The following is a 19,709-nucleotide window of genomic DNA, read 5'->3' as shown; positions in this document are numbered from 1 at the left end:
GAATCAAAAATAAAAGTTCTAAATTACAAAGAAAAAAATATTCTTCAGTCTACAAGTAAGCGATTCCATCGGGTCTCTCTAACTTTCGCAGCAAAGCCAACAAGGCAATTAGTATGTTACGCTAAACAAGTAGCAATCAATATTTAAGGCTTGCTGACATTGTACCGGTCATCCTTTAAGCAATACTTGGCGAAAAGAGAAAACTTATTTATTGAAATTATATGAAAATAAGGAGCTAATGATATTATTAATAATAATAGATGTTGAAGACAATAGTTGTCACAGTTCTATACTGCAATATACATATCATTACAATATATATTTTATAAAACCCATTTACTTAATATACAAACATTTCACAAACGTTGGCTGGGAACTAGCTACGTGTTTATCAGTTAACTTCATTCTCATCTGTAGCTAGCCACGTCTTGAACTGATCACAAACTCCTTCATTCTGTGGTTCTTGTGTATTTTAACAATCTCTCTTGTTTATGGGGAGTTTTTCGGCATATGTACTTGTAGTAAACCTATTATCGGAAAGTTGCCAGCCTTCATTAAGTGAAAGGTATGGGGTCATTAGGCCGCTGATTCTTTCGTACAATAGTGCACTAAGTTCTTGTGTCAGGTAGTGTACAATTAAGTAATGTCAGACTCAATGGGGGGCCCGCGATCGCCACTCTTCACACCCATATTGAGAGTCCCTGGGAGTTCGCTCCTTTAAGTAGCGTTCTAAGAAACGTAGGAAGTACCGTGTTTGGGAATCGAAGAAGGAAAGGAAAGGCTATAAGCTCCTTAGGCCTGGGAAAAATAATTCTTTCAGGGTCGGAAATGGGCAGGGTACACCAAGCGATGACACGAAAGATGAAAGAGAGGAGTTTAGTACAAGTAAATAAAATTGAAGTAATGACAGACTAAACAAGGATTCCGCAGTCACCATCGAGGCTTACATGCAGTGAGCCCTGGGAGCGCATGATGATGATCACGATTATTATTATTATTATTATTATTATTATTATTATTATTATTATTATTATTATTATTATATTATCATCGTCATAATCATCTGGGATGGAATTCTAAAACTGTCTAATTGAGGTAACAGATCCCCTTCCGCCACGACTGTGGAAACATACTAGCTATTTCACAAATGTCACTGTCCTTGAGAACCAAACGAAAACAATCTCGGAAAAACTTCCTACACAGGTATGGCTTGTCATGCCAGGTAATTTGATTCCTCCTTAACGAGTGTGACTGTATGCGATGTGCTGAAGGGTTTTAAAAATGGCAGTACCGAAAACGAATCAAAGTATCAAAATTTATGATATCACAATTACTGTTGGGATTCATTTAAGGATTTTGGAATTCCTTCAGTCATCAGCCCTATTACTTGATGTGTGAAGGAGAGCTGGTATTGGCGCCACAGACAAAGATACTCAGCATCTTTCTGGAGTGAGTTAGTAATCTATATGCACTTTAATCGCCAGGAAATGGAACTAAACGCAGAACATTCCTGAGTCATAACAGATCAGAACTATGAACTCCTTAGGCCTGGGAAAAATAATTCTGTCATGGTCGGACGAGGCCTATAAGAAAAACCTCCAATCCCTGAGTTCTTTGGTTTTGATTACTGTGTTTCTCAGATGCCATTATATATACAATCAGAATGCGAACATACAAGACGAGGAAATGCCTTGTATTCTGCACTTTCTAACTGCGTAAACCGCTCGCAAACAACCGGCTAGATTTATTAGTGCTAGGCTCGGTCAGGTGATACTTCAGCAATTTAAGCATAAAATGTGCAATAGGTAAGGGATATCACATCACTTCCTCTCGGCAGCGATTAATGACGAATCATAAAGCAACGATAAAATGAACATTAAAACGGAAAATATGCATTTGAGTAAGAGTTAATACCAGATAACAGACAAAGGAAACCGACCATGAATGCAGAGATTTAACACTGGTACTATTATAAACATTTCTACCCACAATGATAGGCACTTACTGAATGGACTGATATTGATTGATGTGTGGTCTCCAGAGAGGCCTGGTACAGGTCTTTCTATTTCACGCCCATGGCGACCCGCACGTCTAGGTGTGTGTGGTGGTGGTGTGGTGATATTAAACAGGTAGGGAGAGGGTGAAACACAGTGTCGGCACACAATCTATTCTTGTCGATTAACACCAAAGGAGCTGCTCAAGGATTAACGTCTCCATCCGATTCCGTCTCACTCCATATGAACACTGCAGCTAAGTTTGGAACTGAACCCAGGCTTTTAGCATAGAGGCCAGCGAGCAGAAATTTTATACCACCACCTCTCCAACCCTGCCAGCCGAATTCTGATGATTTTTTCCCCCACCAACGGGACTTGCGGGCTACTTGTCGAACTCTCAAAAATATAACAGAGTACCTTTCAAGGAACCTAGGAACTCAGCGCCAACCAACGAACAATCTCCCTGTTCCGAGACCAAAACAGTTCAAGAGACGAGAAAGTAATCCTAACTCGTACTCAATATTCATGGAAACCCTAATTCCCTCTAAGCAGTTTCTAATCTTGTATTTAAAAAATGTGACTCCGAAGTTTTCTCAAGCCGGTACCATGCATGCTTTAACAAGGCACTGCGATAGCATACGGTGAAGTCAGCCAAGTCCTTCAGCCACACAAGCACAATAGGATGCTGCAAGCGATTGATAACCCAGGCTTGAAGAAGATAACCGACTGCTTCTCACGGCACAATACAACACAATGGACTAGTCTCAGAAAAAGGAGTTCAAGCGGGCGAGTTGGCCGAGCGGTTAGGGGCGCACAGCTGTGATCCTGCATCCGGGAGATAGTGAGTTCGAACCCCACTGTTGGCAGCCCAGAAGATGGTTTTCCGTTACTTCCCATTTTCACACCAAGCAAATGATGGGGCTGTACCTTAATTAAAGCCACGACCGCTTCTTTCCCCACTTCTAGGCCTTCTGTATCCCATCGTCGCCATTCCGGGAGATAGTGAGTTCGAACCCCACTGTTGGCAGCCCAGAAGATGGTTTTCCGTTGCTTCCCATTTTCACACGAGGCAAATGATGGGGATGTACCTTAATTAAAGCCTCGACCGCTTCTTTCCCACTTCTAGGCCTTTTGTATCCCATCGTCGCCATAAGACTAATCTGTGTCAGTGCGACGTAAAGCAAATTGTAAAATAAAAAGAAAAAAGTTCAGTTTACGCGCTTACAGTGATTACAACATCAGCACATAAAAAATAACTAGGCTTGCACCGTAACATCTAAGTTTAGAAACAAACCATCGTCATCAAACAGTAGACATAATATATATCTATTATTCCGTTATCTAGGAATATTCATATCCTTCAATAATTTCTCAGCACTACACATGCCATTGGTGTGGATTCTTCAATACCATTCCATTTTGCAAGGTACAAGAAGTGCCAACACATTTTTGTTTTGCTTTGCTCTACAGTTTCCAGACACTGCTTCTTAGCAGGGCTCGAAAAATTTTCTTCTGACCTTAGCCCCAGTTTTCACAACCAGACACCATAATAATATGTCATGCATAGGCTACATATTCTGGCTTTGAATTATAGTTACTGGTACAAAAAGTTGTCCCTCAAAGATTACAGCAAATGAAGGCAATATAAGTGAAGTTTTATAAAGCAGCAGTGTGTCCCGTATGTCCATGCATATGTCCTGTAGCTTGACCCCTGAAATATCAATTTTTCATTGTCCTGGATGGATCAAAATTCTCTATTGATGGATCAGTCATATTAATGACCATTCAATTATTAGGGCTGTTCCACTCCACTGATGACCTCAAATCGTTATTTTTGGGGCTCATTATACAAAACTCTCGCTCACAACAAACACCTGACGCAGTTCCCACTGCCACAATACGAAGCATCTTGCTTAAAACCGGAAATCTGTCTCTTCTGATACAACTCTGCACGAATGATAAGCATTCGAAGAGCTTGGCAATGGTTTGAAGTTATGTGAGCTTTTGAGCAAAGTGCTTTACTTTACTTTTTCAAAGTCCATGGTAGAACCCACAAGTTGGTTCTTAAAATGCTGCTGCGATGTTTCGATCTCCTTTTTTTTTTCCAAAATTCTCTAGTTCTCTCCCTTCTGGCCACGTAAGTAAAGTAAACTCGTGTCCTCACCCCGAGGTGATGCAGCTCTTTTCAGGCACCTATTAGCTGCCGGCTTCGGTGGCCACTGCCACAAATTTAAGAATGGCAGGAAGGCTGGAGGTGAGCTGTATGTACCATTTTAACCACCATAGTGCTGGCCACGTGAAAGTACTAAATACTCTGGTGCTCATTTCAAAGCTACGTATGTTCGCTCTTAAGAAACCTCTAGGTGTTTTGCTCCATCTTGAAACAAAGCTTCTTCGTCAAACTTGTAGACAAGAACTGGTACTACTATTTACACTTCTAACTGCACAATCGAAACTGAACAGAATTGCTTGACATTCAAGGCAAATCTGAAATTTATCCGGTAACGAGTTGATTGCAATTTGTTTTAATCCATAAACATTGGCAAGTAAAAACTTAGGCGCCAGACTCATATTTCCAGCCGCCATGGCGACATGGCACCCTGGATTTTTTCGAGCCGTCTTCATCAGCATAAATTGTAGGGCCTAACGTTTCTGCATACTGCCCGAATACGCGCTCGAAACTAAATTCTGTCTATAACATGCCAGCCACTAAGAACGTACCAGCGAGTGTTACTATAGAGTGACTGTCGATGTTAGGTGATTAAGTGGTTTCAGAAATGATATGGATACACGGTAGTGATATGCTCCCCAAGCATACACAAATACGTCCAACATGTTTGTCGTTTCAACGGAAGGACGTGATCACAGCATCATGTTTGTCGTTTCAACTGAAGGACGTGATCACCGCCAGAAGTAAATGGCCTCCACATGCAATGTAGTAAGCTTTCCTACATAGAATTCTGGCCTTCATCACAAATTTCGATTTTTGAAATGTGTCGAACATCGCACGAAATCAAATAACTTTACAGCGATGATGGGATAGGGAAGGGTTAGGAATGAAAAGCTAGCGGCCACAGCCTTAATTAAGGCACAGCCACGGCATTTTCTTGGGACAGCAAGGAAAACCATATCCAAGGCTTCCGACGATGGGGTTCAAACCCATCACCTCCCAGAGCAAACTTACAGCTTCACGGCCTGAACCACGTACTAGAAACTCACCACTGGCCACTCTCCTTCATCAATATCCTCGATTTCGCCAACAAATCAGGCCGCTCTTTATAGACATAAATAGCTTCCCATTGCGATATATCATTTTCTATCTACTGATACGATTCTTTGATATAACAAATATTTCAATAAAATAGAACGAATTTTATTCTTCAGTAATAATTCTATACCTAACACAGCACTAGGACATAAATACGAATGACCCAGCATGACAGTCCCACCTCGAATGTTTGCAAGTAATTACTGTACATCTCTGGAAATTACTAATCTGTGAACCATCCGGAGCCCGGAAGTCCAGAGCGGAGGTCAGTGAATAGGGTACACGAGAGCGAGCGAGGAGCAGCAGAAAACAGACTGCTGTGGACTGGACTTTCTACAACAATGGACAGGGAGGAACAAGAAATACACTAAGAAAAATTAAACAATTCACACTAGACAGCGGCGAACCATTCACCTTGAAACACGCATTGCGATGACCTCAGGACTACCAACTTCCGTTTAGGTCCACAGTGGCACGGGAGGAGGAAGATGAGGGAGGAGGAGGAGGTAGTGGTGATGGTGATTATTTTATCTTATAAGAAGTTCAAGTAGGCAACCATCTTTCTTAATTCTAATCACAAGAGAGAGGAAAAATAAAGGAAGAACTCCAATCCTTCACACGAAGACCGTATCGGCAAAAGACAAGGAAAAGCCATAAAGGGCATGGAAATGAAACACTTCCTAAGCCTCGCATAGTCCGGCCCCGCGGTGTAGAGGGCAACGCGTCCGCCTGTCATCCGGCGGTCCCGGCTTCGATTCCCGGCCCGGTCAGGGGTTTTTAATTGTAATGATTTATATCACTGGCCTGGGGACTGGGTGTTTGCGACGTCCTTAATTTTCCTTTCCTCACATACAAGATTCCACACTACCGCCATTCCAAATACACGCAGGTTCATACAATATGGTGGCAGTAGGGGCAAAAGATCCACATGGGTCGACGCCCCGAAATAGCATTAAAAAAAAAAGCCTTGCATATCGTCGGGATCGGAAAAGAGCCAGAGCTGACGAAGAGAAGTCAGAAAGGAAACATGAAAAGCGAGGAGACTGGCACAAGTGGACGCAATGCTAGACTCAGCTAGGAGCCCCATGGTCGTCAACCCACGCCGCTACAGGGTTACCCCTTTTAATCGCCTCTTACTACAGACAGGAGATACCGTGGATGTATTCTATTACTCTCAGTCACAGGAGGGTTGGATAACAGTGCTCCTACCGCTTTATTCCGAGAGGCCATCAAGAATCATACCGATACATATCAGAAAACCGTGAGCTGATCTGAGAGATGTTCCTAGAGTAATGCTGAAAATGTTCTGCTCTCTTAGTTCAAATGTTACTCGCAGAAAAGCTTTCCAATTTTGGTTACTGTTTCAATGTAAATAAGCATACAGAGAAAATGTCTATGGATGTGCTACGGCCACTTGGGTATAAATTATATGCAAAATTAGTATCGAGGAAAGCGATTGATACATTTTCGGTTGACGACCAAAATTTGCCCTAGTGCCCAGGCTCCGAACAGAACACACTTCAGGATACTGAGACATGATTCTTTTTGATACTTAGGTTTCACTTCTTTTATTCATAACTGCTGTCGGCTATTAATTTACAGGCTTGTAGTATTCTGGATCCTTGCAGTCACCTGTAATTTCAGGCAGATTAACACATTTAAAAAAGTGAATTAATAAAACAGAAAACCTCTTTCAACTACCTAACTGAAAAGTCATAATAACAATTACAATTCATAAAAGATAACATTCAATTTAGTACGAATGACAACTTCTGAAGAAATGTCACAGAGAACACTTAGTTTCACGTTTCACCTGTGGCTACTTGTTGCACAACAACCTGCCGGCTTCTTCAGCCATGACTAACACTAAACCTCTAAAATGAGTCACGGTATGGACAGCTGACGGCAGTTAGCCCTCATTACGATGTGCAGGATCACCTGCCACCATGCTGCAGGTTTTATACATCAAACTCACCTTAAAACACGATGAATACTTAACGTACAGTATAAAATTATAATCGAGCAGTTTTCATTGGATTTTCACAACAGTAGTTATAATATTATCTACTACCACGTGGTTGACGTCAATCGATAATTATTCATGTTGTCCCCAGTTTTTAAAATGAATGTCAAAACGGAAGCACATTTTTTACATTACCAACTACAAAAACAGCTAAAATAAAATGTACCTTACTATAATAACGGCGGGTGGCCTCCGACGATGCCTGGTGCACGTCTTTCGAGTTGACGCCGTACAGGCGACCTGCGCGTCTGTGAGGATGGGGCCCTACCTATGATGGGAAACACCGGCAAACTATCTTCAGTGCTGCCGGCAGCAGGGTTCGAACCCACTATCTCCCGAATGCAAGCTCACAGCTGCGCGCCCCTAACCGCACGGTCAACTCGCTCGGTAAAGTTCTTTGGTATCATTTAAGAAACGTCTAAGTAAACAACTGATAGAGAATCTGCCACCTGGGCGACAGTCCCAAATGCAGATCAAATGATTGATAGTTAGGGTGATTAGTATAATCGAGACGAGATTTAGTCAGTTCAGCTCCCTCATCGTCAGATTCAAAACGCCAATATGTTAAGGTCCAGTGGAATTAACAACCATTTTACAAACGATTCCAACAATATTCGCTTATCAGGCAGCAAATACTGAGGTGCGAAGGACGAACAGTGCACGTGTGTTCCTTCGAAACTGATCAGCGGAAAGTTGGGAGAACAATAACGGGCTGATGGGATAGAAGAGAAAAGTGACAAAAGTAACTGATGCCAATTCAGGCATTAGTTCTGGACACACAGATAAACATGAGTGAGGGGAAAATATGCTAAGCCTGGGCGAGAGCTTATTGACTGGGATTTTCAAAAATTGCAACATTAGTATTTCGGGTAAGTTTATATCCATACTAAACAGCTCTCCCGCAAGCATTTTAAGTTCGAACCAAAAAAAAAAAATCTTTAATTATTTTTTTGCCGGGCTGAGTGGCTCAAATGGTTGAGGCGCTGGCCTTCTGACCCCAACGTGGCAGGTTCGATCCTAGCTCAGTCCGGTGGTATTTGAAGGTGCTCAAATACGCCAGTCTCGTGTCGGTAGATTTACTGGCACGTAAAAGAATTCATGTGGGACTAAATTCCGGCACCTCGGCGTCTCCAAAAACCGTAAAAGAGTATAGTCCGTTTTGGTTGAAAGCGTCCTGCGCGAGAAATGGTTGCGCATGCAGTGGTGGGAGCTATCGTCCCCCCACTCCTACAGCAGGTCCAGTCGCCAGGCTAGCGCTGAAGTGAAAACGTCTCTCAAGCGGCGCGTGTTGTTACGTGCGGGCTAAGTTGAAATTACTGAAGTGACGAGCATGGCTTCTAGGTCCTCTTCTAAATCTGGGAGACCACTGCGAGGCTAGGCACGTGAAAGTGTTTATACCATGAGTGAACATATGAAACATATCATCCAGATCTCAATCACACTGAGTCGGTTTGGGGAGATATCAAAGGAGAGGTCCGTGATAAGAATATATCTCACCGGGCGAGTTGGCCGTGCGCGTAGAGGCGCGTGGCTGTGAGCTTTCATCCGGGATATAATAGGTTCGAATCCCACTATCGGCAGCCCTGAAGATGGTTTTCCGTGGTTTCCTATTTTCACACCAGGCAAATGCTGGGGCTGTACCTTAATTACGGCTACGGCCGCTTCCTTCCAACTCCTAGGCCTTTCCTATCCCATCGTCGCCATAAGACCTATCTGTGTCGGTGCGACTGATTCAGACGAGAGTGAAGATTATTCTGAATAATTTGTAAATAAGATCCCTGAACTCCGAATATTAAACAAACGTGATCATAGAACACGTAAAAAGTCCGATAATATTTTTGCTCTGATTTTATGAGAGAGATTTATATTGTCTATTGTTCCGGAGCATTTCGTTGCTGTTTTCGTTGTTGTTTTTGTTGCTGCTGTTGCTGTAGGAGACCTGTTCTCTCAGTCATAACAATAGCAGGTTATTTAAGAGTATTATATATTATTATATTTCTTCTGATGGACAAGAAAAGTAGACATTGTTAATGTTATTATGAAAGTAGCTGAAGTATTTCTACTAATGCTTCTTCTCTGCATTTTACCAACAAATTTGCATTAATTAATCTCTTTTATACGTATTTCACTAGAAATCACGTTAAGTAGATTATATCTCCAGGCTGTCAGTGGAAACAACTTCCTCCTATTCGTTAGGCGATTGATGAACTGATAGCGCGTACCGATGCGCCTTTCCTTGGTATACAGTACAGTACAGTTTCAAACGAACTTCCTCTATTCGCAGTATTACCATTTGCAAGTTACTGTCTTATGTTCAATTGATTTTCTACCAAATGGTTCATACCTTTCAATTTTATATAACAGATTTCATATTCGTAAGAATGTATAAGAATAAATTAAAGGCTACAGAGTGCCAAAATATTGACCTCCACTTTTACTATACACTGAGATTTATTTCACGTTGTGTCGAAAGCATCATCCGATATGAATTCTTTTAGGCATGACCCTCTGATTTCTTGACGTCACCAACATTTACGACGAAAGTTACAAAGTATTTCCGTACTGGAATAGAACTGAAATTTTAGAATGTTATGCTCAAAGGCCTGTGTAGTTAATTGACAAGGTTTTAAGGCAGACAATCGAAATATAAGACCCGATTTGTACAATGTACGGTACTATTTTATTTTCACTAGTTTATCATATTAAGTAATTCCTACACCTTTGAGTTAGTGTGATGTATGTACACCGATGAGCCATTGCATAATGACCACCCCGACCCGGGAACGTATCACGCCTAAGCTTTCCACACTATTTCAGTCAGTTCCCAGGGCTACGTCCGCTGCCTGAACTCGACTGTGTCAGCTGGAGGAAAGGTTCAAGTTCTTCCCCCACCACCAGCGCGAACGCTCCCATAGTTCCTCGCACACGAGGCTAGGCCACACCTCCGGTCGTCCAGAAAGACGCTTACTACGAAGATGGACTATAGTTAGTGGGACGTAAAGCAAATAGCATTATTATTATTATTAATTATTTTATTGACTGAAATCTCACAACATACATTCACAATCGGTAGTGTAAATGGAAATAACTATTTCTACTATACAAAACAACTTCAATAACTTAGCACGTAGTACACGTATAAAACAGCAACAATAATTCGAGAAACCGTCATAATGTTTCCCGCATTCATCGATTAGATTTAGGAGAAACTAGTAACACACCACACTTGAGGTCGAAAGTGAAGTTTGGAGTCAATGTTTTACATTCATTGTTAAAATGAAGTAGCACAGGGTGTACTGAATGAACACATTAGGGACCTCGTAAGAGGTTTGTGTGCATGACAGGTTAAATTTATCCCTAGTAAAATTCCGTTGGTCACCGTGCATTTTTACCCTTCAATTTCAGTAAGGTCAGTTTTCATTGTTCGATGGCATGTTGCAATCTTCGTTCACGTTATTTGTTTCACACATAAAATGCGAACATAATTATTGCCCACATTTCTATTCATAAACACTATTTACAGTGGTGTATGAGTTTCACTTTGACTCACTGTAACTAGAATACTAACGACACAGACCAACCTTCGCAACACACTTACAATTGAGGTACACGTACCTTCCAATTGACACTGATCTCCCAAACATCTGGATGACAGTGGAGCTCTCTTTGTGAAAACAGTACATGTTACTTCCGTAATAGTACAATCCTCATTCAACTATGCATTGTTAGAAACAACTAAAGACGTGATCACATTTATTTTTGAGCAGTTATATTTACTACTAGCTGTTACCCACGCCTTCACTCGCGAAGATTTCGTAAGTTGATAAATATTAATTGTTCCTCGGTACTGCACTAACCTCTTTGTAAACCACGTTTATGGCATTGCCTTTTGGGGCTAAGATGACCGGGCTACTGGCAGAGCTAAAATCTGGAACATGCGACATGGAACCCTACATGTAAAAAAAAAAAAAAAGGTTTATTTCTAATCTATCTCTTTATATATTAGTATAGATTCCTCCTGAAACAACCTGTGTACACAGTAAAGTTTCCCTTTTCCGAGCACACAACGTGAATTAAAAATATACTTCCTTCAAGAGGGCGACACCTTGAGTACAGCCTCTATTACCTATAACGCATTATTTACGAATAAATAAAAGTTTACTGAACAACGTATGTTAGAGCCAAAATATAACGGGGCTTAAAAATAAGGGATTAAGCAAAATATTATGACGAGTAAGTTTAAATACGCAACTATAATTGATAATATTGTGAAAAGACTAAGCTAATGCCAATATCTATAACAGTACAGAAAACAATGATCATAAGAAACCAAATTCTTTGAACAAATGCCTCCTGAATCATTTCACTATGATTATTTTAATTAAAACGAGAGTCCATGACACAATTTGTATTAGCTTGACAGCAATGAAAATGTAATAATTATCCTAAAGCAAAGGTCAACAAGGGGCTACATTAAATTTTGTCTAGCTGGGCTGAGTGGCTCAGACGGTTAAGGCGCTGGCATTCTGAGCCCAAGTTGGTAGGTACGATCTTAGTTCCGTCTGATGCTATTTGCTTTACGTCGCACCAACACAGATACGTCTTAAGGCGACAGTCGGATAGGAAAAGCCCAGGAGTGGGAAGGGAGCGGCCGTTGGCCATAATTAAAGGTATAGCCCCAGGATTTGCCTGGTGTGAAAAAGGGAAACCGCGGAAAAACATCTTAGGGCTGCCGACAGCGGGGTTCGAACCCACTATCTCCCGGATGCAAGCTCACAGCTGCGCGCCCCTAACCGCACGGCCAACTCGCCCGGTGGCTCCGTCCGACAATGATAATACTTGTTGTTTAAAGGTGCATAACATCTAAGGTCATCAGCCCCTAATAGTACGAGATGGACGACGTGATTTGATAATTAAAATTTTAAAACGTATCCACAGACTAGAGTTTTAAAGAAATGATGATGAAAAATTATTATACGATTAGAACAATCAGTGGATCTAATTCGCAACGCCTTATTTTCTAATAAAATTATAGAAAATACAGGTGACAATGGAATAAGGTATTGCCTGGAAGTACAGAATTAATTCATGTTAGAAGTTAAAATAACACATTAAAATAAACAAACACGACTACGTAAATAGAGTCAATGAGATAAAAGCGCAGTTAACACAAATACATTAAGACAAAGGACATTATTACACACGATAAAAAAGACCACTATTCCTCATAAAACGGATGACGAGGTCTGCTGATTGCTCGTCATCTCGCAGGATGAGGGAGATGGTAGTCGGGAGTTTTAGGCTATGGAGCAGATCGACCAGGTTTACGCACTCCGTAAGGATGTGTACCACGGTAAGATGATCGCCGCAAGTACACACCGGAAGGTGTTCCCGTTTCAGTAAATAGGAGAGCGTTACTATACCGTGGCCGATCCGAAAGCGAAAAATATACAATGCTTTCCTCCGAGAAGCCCGAAGGGAAGTCCTCCATACCTTCGTCGTACCTTTCATCGCTCTCAGCTTATTTGGAAGTGGAATGGCCTGCCACACCATCTGCCAATGAGACATAACTAAATATGTCAGCTGAGAACGAATATCACTTGCTGGAACTTTGTAAGGCAACGGGGGCAGTGTAACTGCCTCCTTGGCAGCCTTATCTGCTAACTCGTTTCCCTCTACACCCATGTGGCTTTTGCTACAGGCTTTACGTCGCACCGACACAGATAGGTCTTATAGCGACGATAGGATAGAAAAGGCATAGGAGTTGGAAGGGAGCGGCCGTGGCATTAAGGTACAGCCCCAGCATTTGCCTGGTGTAAAAATGGGAAACAATGGAAATCCATCTTCCCCGTGTGGCTTCGGAGCCACATAAGCGTGATTCTAGTTGCCGGCATCCAAACACCCGGCCAGCAGGTCCTGCATTCGCTGCACCAAAGGGTGCCGAGGGAAACAGGTATCAACAGACTGTAGCAAGGTCAAAGAGTCAGTACACAGAAGAAAGTGTCGGCGCTCATCGGACAGTGCGTACCGCAGAGCTTCACAGGTAGCATAGAGCTCTGCTGTGTAAACACTACAGGTTTCCGGGAGAGCAAAAAGTAATCTATCATTGTCGACAACGACCGCGCAGCCAACTTCGTTTCTGTGCTCGAACCATCCGTGTAAACGACGACTGAACCTGGATACCGGCCAACAACGGATAGGAAGAGCCTCCGATAAATCGAAGGGTCCGTGTTTTCCTTCGGTCCAGTGTGCAGATCCAGGATTATTTCAGGTCGTCGTATTATCCACGGAGGAACCCCGCTTGGTTGTCTCACAAGGCAGGGAACTGAAGGTGCATCAAACAATCTGTGACTGCTATCAAAGCGTATTCCAACCGGCCGCGTTACTCGAGGATAAGCAGCGTACAGCCGACGGTTTTCATTGTGGAATACGTAAAGACAGCTTAGGTGAAGTGGCACCTGTCGCAAATTTGCAGCATACGACAGAAGTATTTGCTGGCTCCTGAGGTGTAAAGGCGGCACACCAGATTCAGCGAGCAGGCTAGCAATGGGACTTATACGAAAAGTTCCCGTCGCCAACCTAACCCAGCTGAGGTGGATGCTATTCAGTTTCGCAAGGACGCTTTGTCTTGCTCATCCATATGCTGCACTGCCGCAGTCTAACCTGGATAAAATATGTGCCCTATAAAATCGTACGAGCACCGTGCGGTCAGCCCCCCAATTAGTGCTGCTAAGAAACTTCAAGATACTCAACTTGTTGGTGCATTACACTTTTAACTGACGCACATGTGGCTCACACGATAACTTGCTATCCAAAAAGGAGCCCAAGAAATCGGTGTCAACTACGTGAAGAGTGACATTTCCTAAATAAAGCTCAGGATGCGAGTGAAGGATGCGCTGCCGGCAAAAGTGGACAACAGAGGTCTTTGCTGTTGAAAACCGAAAACCATGTTCTAAAATCTACTGTTCCACTCTCCGAATAGCTTGCTGTAATTGTCGCTCTGCGACTGCCATATTACGCGAGCTATAATGCAGAGCAAAATCGTCCACATATAGCGACGGTAATACTGCTGAACAAGCAGCAGCGACAGTACCGTTTATGGCAATCGCGAACAGAGTGAGACTAAGAACCGATCCCTGTGGGACTCCATTTTCTTGAACATAGTCTTGCGAACATGCCCTCCCTACTCGGTCACGGAATAGACGGAGGGACCAAAAATTGGCAAAAAATATCGGCAAGTTACCTCGGAATCCCCACTGATGCAGGACTGAAAGGATACCATATCGCCATGTGGTGTCATAAGCCTTTTCAGAGTCAAAGAAAACAGCCATCAAATGCTGTATTCGGAGAAACGCATCCTGGATAGAACTCCCCAGGCGTACCAAGTGGTCAGTGGTCGAGCGAGCGCCTCGAAAATCACATTGGTACTCTGACAAAATTCCTTGTTTCCCCAGACACCACACACAAGTCGGCGATTTACCATCCTCTCAAATAGCTTAAACAGTAGCCTAGAGGCAAATAGGTCTGTAACTTCCTGTATACTTAGGATTTTTTCCAGGCTTGAGGACAGGAATTACTATGCCCTCTCACCACTGAGACGGAAACTCATCCTCTATCTAGATTCAGTTGAACACACGAAGGATATATAAGACTATCCCCATTAAAGTGTTTCAACATCTGGTTGTGGACACTGTCTGGCCCAGGAGACGTGTCCTTGCAAAGCGCCAAGGCGCTGAGGAGTTCCCACTCTGCAAAGGACACGTTATAGTCCTTTGAAGTTTGAATGGCAAAACTAAGGTGATATTCTGCCTCCCGCTTCAGAGCAAGGAAATCACGATGGCAATTTCCGGAGCCTGACACATCCGCGAAATTACTTTTCGTTATAAATTTCTTTGGTCAGATGATAAGGCATTCCCATGTTATTCACGCGCGACGCGAAAGCTTCTTTTTCAGATATATTTAGTTCTATTCACTCGCCAATATATTTAAACTTATCTGTCCGTTTGATTGCCCCCTGGTTTAATTTTAGCTCTCTTGGTGCTGGCTTGATGTGAGTTATAAATTGTTTTCTCCAAAGAGATTTGGAGGCCTGCTTTTCCAGCGTGTGTCTTGAGGTGATTAATTTGCTTTGCAGCCTTGTCTACAGAATCAGAGAAAATTGCTAGATCATCTGCAAAAGCTAAGCAATCAATTCAAATGTTCTTGTAACCCAATCTCACACCATTTTGGAGCCCATCGTTGTCAATTTCTTTGCGCCACACGCGGATGGCTCTTTCAAAGACGCAACTGAGGAGCAGGGGCGAGAGCCCATCTCCCTGTTTAACTTTTTGCTTTATCATGAAAGCGTTTGAAATTTCTCGTCTGAACTTGGGAGGTTGTGTTAGCTAGGGTCCGTTCGATGATTGTCCTGATTTTGTTATCCAAGCCAAATTCCGTTAGGACTTGAATAAGAGTGATTCTATCAATCGAGTCATAGGCCTTCTTGAAGTCGACGAAGGTCAGCACAAATTTTTTGTTCCTTGGATTCAGATACGAGAAGACAGATTTCAGATTCATAATTTGCTCGGTACATGAGCGCTCTTTCCTGGTACTCTCCCAGTTGAGGATCAAGTTGTTCAGCTCTAATCTTCAGAGCTTTTGAGACAATTTTGTAAGATACCAATAGGAGGGAAATGCAACGGCAATTGTTAAGAACCGTTTTGTCCCCTTTCTTATGCAGGGGTGAATCAAGGCAGAAGTCTAGTCATGCGGAAGTTTCTCGGTTTCCCAAATTTTGCTGATGACAGTCAATTTACCGATCATTTTGTCACCGGCATACTTCCACAAGTCAGCAGTCCTCGTCTCGTGCCTTGTTATTCTTGAAGGACTGGATAATCTATCTGATTTCCTCTTTCGAAGAAGGGGATGAATCTGGGTGAACGTGTATGCTACCTTCAAATGAGAAAGTGGATATTGGAAACTCACAACTGATATCATTAATACCGCTTATTCTACCCCAGTAATTACTCCTTCATAGACACACATATGGTTAAAATTAAAGTGGATTCAACAAGTCAGCGAAAAATGTGAATGTAGGCACATCTCGGAGAGATTCGCAGCCGAATTACAGAGTCAAGTCTATTTTCCCTAGTTTTTACCTTCTTCCATCAACTCCGCGGGTTGAAAAGCAAAGCTACAGCATACTCTCCTTCTTCCTCTTCCTGGATTTTTCTCAATTTTCTGGGTTTGTGCACACTGTTTGGATTTAGCCGAGTTTTATGGCCAGATGTCTTTCCTGTTGGCAACCCTATATGGAGAGATGTGTCCATTACTGCGAGTTTCTGTGGTGGTTTGTAATGCGACGTGTTGCTTATAAATGAATGTGTAAATTAACACAAACAACCAGCCGCTGCGATAAACGAATTAAACACGCAAAGTTAAAAACCGACCCGGCCGAAAATCGATCTCCAAACTGAAGGCCAGTACGCTGACCATTCACCCAAGGAACCGGAGTACAGCATAATCCACTAATAATTAAAAACAGTTTATAGAACACAGAAGGTGCCAAAGACCCAGAAGCCATTGGATTAACAGTGCGACCTTTAGCAAGACAAGCATCCAAACTCCGAGTCCACACGCCCAAAAATTAGAAAGCTACCGGTAATCTTGATGATAAAGCATGCAGACCTAACCTACAAGGTAAGCCAAATTTAAGTTCTCATAGAAATATCGAAAAAATTCCATTTGTTACGAATGTTAGTACTTAAAAAGCAAGATCAATAATAAGCGATAACTCTCGAGCTAATGACGCAGCTTCCAGCTCATAAGCATACCGTGAGGTCCTGTAGATCGTCGTCAGCTGTCAGCTGGAGTCGCTCACTCTGTGGACCAACGAAAACATACATCTTGAGTAACGGCAAATCAGAAGAAATGAGAAGTTACTTTAAAGAAAGAGTGAGAGTACGAAACATAATGAAAAACTGGACAATAAATTAGTGACATGTGAAACTGCATCGTATACAAATGAGCAATATTACAGTTACTTTTAAGACTTTCAATTCAAAACATGAACTGATGATCCCAGCATGTTTCCTTCTCATTGCTGATATAATTCATGAAGTTCTGCCACCAAGATCAAAAGAACACAGACAATGCGGTCGTTCCTCCAATAATAATAATAATAATAATAATAATAATAATAATAATAATAATAATAATAATAATAATAATAATAGTGGAAAAAAATAACAAGGAAATGTTTCTTAAATCACAACAAGCAACCGATATTTACAAATCACATCTACTTCCAAGCGAAAATCTCTTATCTCAAGCTTCATTCAATATGAAAATACATTTCCAACAGATTCCACCACCTACGGTAGAATTATAGCAGTAAAATGTCTGTGTGATGAGTAATTCTCAGTGATCAGTCTTCTACATGGTTGTGACATATATGCTGTGTCTTAATACACGTTTAATGGATTTGATTATCCCGTTATGCGGCAACGATATCTGAGAATTCAAGGTGAGACGTGCAGTAAAAGATACTAGGAATATACACTTCAGCGTGCAGTTTATGAATCATACACCTATCCGCCACCAGAATTCATCTTAAAAACAACGATCAAGGATTATACACAGTATTATTAAATGTCTCTAAATTTAGTACACTACACATCTTCATCCTGTCCGGCTCCCTGGTTGAATGGTCAGCGCAGTGGCCTTCGGCCTATAGAGCCCCGGGTACGATTCCAGGCCGGGCATTTTAGCCGCATTTGATTCATTCCTCTAGCTCGGCGGTAGGAGTTTGAGATCATTTTAATGCATGCGTTCATTTATATAAGTCACGCAACCAACCACCGCAGGTCAAAAACATGCAATAGTGAATACATCCTTCCACATACGGTTGGCGTTAGGAAGGGCATATTACAGTAAAACTGAGCTTAATTCACGCTGACGATCGCAGAATGCCGGGTGAGTTAGCCGCGCCTGAGGTTTCTGCTTTTAGGCATCCCAACGTACGTCAGTGGGGTGATGGTCGATTTTCCTTCGCCGTATACCGAGCTACAGTCGCCTTTAAAGCACTTACTGCATCACTGCACGACTTTTGCAAAAACATGTATGCTACAGGTATTTACACAATACATCAAACTGTCATACGGTTATGTAAAATGTACGCGCCAATTATAAGCTTTCGATTGGTTGTGAAATTATCGCTAAAAGCGATGGCATACTGATAGAAAACGTGTGTGAGTTGTAAAGCGGGACGTAGTTTTACACCAAGTAAGCTTTCTGATAAACTGGAGGCAACAGTCCCCGTGGTATAGTGAACTAATAAGAGACGTGTTGACGCACATGTTGCGTTGGTAGGTGGGTTCGAATCCCAAGAGCGATAAATGTTTTTATTCACATTCTGTGGTGGTTTGTAGTGCGACGTGTTGCTTATAAATGAATGTGTATATTAACACAAACAACCAGCCCCTGCGCTAAACGAATTAACCAAAATTAACTAAAAGGATCAAATAAGAGGCCATTCGTGCCACATTCCACCAATAGCATGCATGCTGAATGTGTAGTGGCCTGACACTTGGTGTAGCCTAACAGTCCTAGTCATTTCTTCGCTATGTATTCAGCAGATGAGCATGTTGACATGCTCCTCATCTGCGGCGAAGCAAGACAGGAAGCACAGCGTCTGTACCAGGAACGATTTCCACACAGACAACCAAACGCAAATACGTTTAGGAGGGTGGAGCGCCGTTTGCGTTTAACTTCGTCACTTTCCGGGAGAATCCTCAGACAAGTACCCTGGCAGTAGCATAACAGGCCAACATCAGCCAGTCGTCCGTTGTAAAGAAATTGCATTCCAGTTTTTTCGTCCGTATCACCTGCAACTAAATCAAGAACTCCATGGACGAGATTTCGAAACTCGTGTTGATTTCTGTGCGTGGATACTGACGCAAGTGGCAAATGATCCAGCGTTTGTATCTCATATTTTATTTTCGAACGAGGCATGATTTCATAATAATGGCTCTGTGAATCGTCATAATATCCACTATTGGAGTGTTGAAAATCCCCACTGGGTAAGGCAGGCAGCATTTCAGGCACAATGGGGAGTAAATGTCTGGTGTGGTATACTGGGTATACCACTGAACCATATTTCTTTGAGGATCATTTGACAGGAGCCCGGTACATACAGTTTCTTCAAGATCAACTGCCATTGCCGCTAGAGGATGTACCCCTGGGTGAGTGTTTAACAACCATGTGGTATCAACACGACGGAGCTCCCCCTCATTAGCAGATGTTCGCAACTACCTGAATTTTATACATCCCGGTCGATGAATAGGAAGGGAGGACCTGTCACCTGGCCTGCTACATCGCCCGATTTGACACCACTGGACTTCTTCCTAGGGCTATTTGAAGGATGTAGTGTACGTTCAGCAGGCGG

The 19,709-nt window shown here is 42.3% G+C and overlaps 1 protein-coding gene across 2 annotated transcripts in view; it reads right to left on the bottom strand.

Annotated features, from left to right (window-relative positions):
• The window catches only part of LOC136857265 (uncharacterized), a 425,663-nt gene that overhangs the window by 209,245 nt on the left and 196,709 nt on the right, over positions 1–19,709 (bottom strand). The window contains exon 3 of one of the 2 annotated variants that reach the window (XM_067135774.2): positions 17,098–17,145. The exons of the other annotated variant lie outside the window; for it this stretch is intronic. Within the exon in view, the coding sequence (XP_066991875.1) occupies positions 17,098–17,145 (48 nt within the window). The remainder of the gene's footprint in view (positions 1–17,097; positions 17,146–19,709) is intronic. 2 annotated transcript variants of the gene reach the window in all.

Source organism: Anabrus simplex, chromosome 1 (assembly GCF_040414725.1).
Source record: "Anabrus simplex isolate iqAnaSimp1 chromosome 1, ASM4041472v1, whole genome shotgun sequence".
Taxonomy (NCBI): Eukaryota; Metazoa; Arthropoda; class Insecta; order Orthoptera; family Tettigoniidae; genus Anabrus; species Anabrus simplex.
Note: the sequence above shows the minus strand (reverse complement) of the source record. Positions and strands in the feature narration are given on the sequence as shown.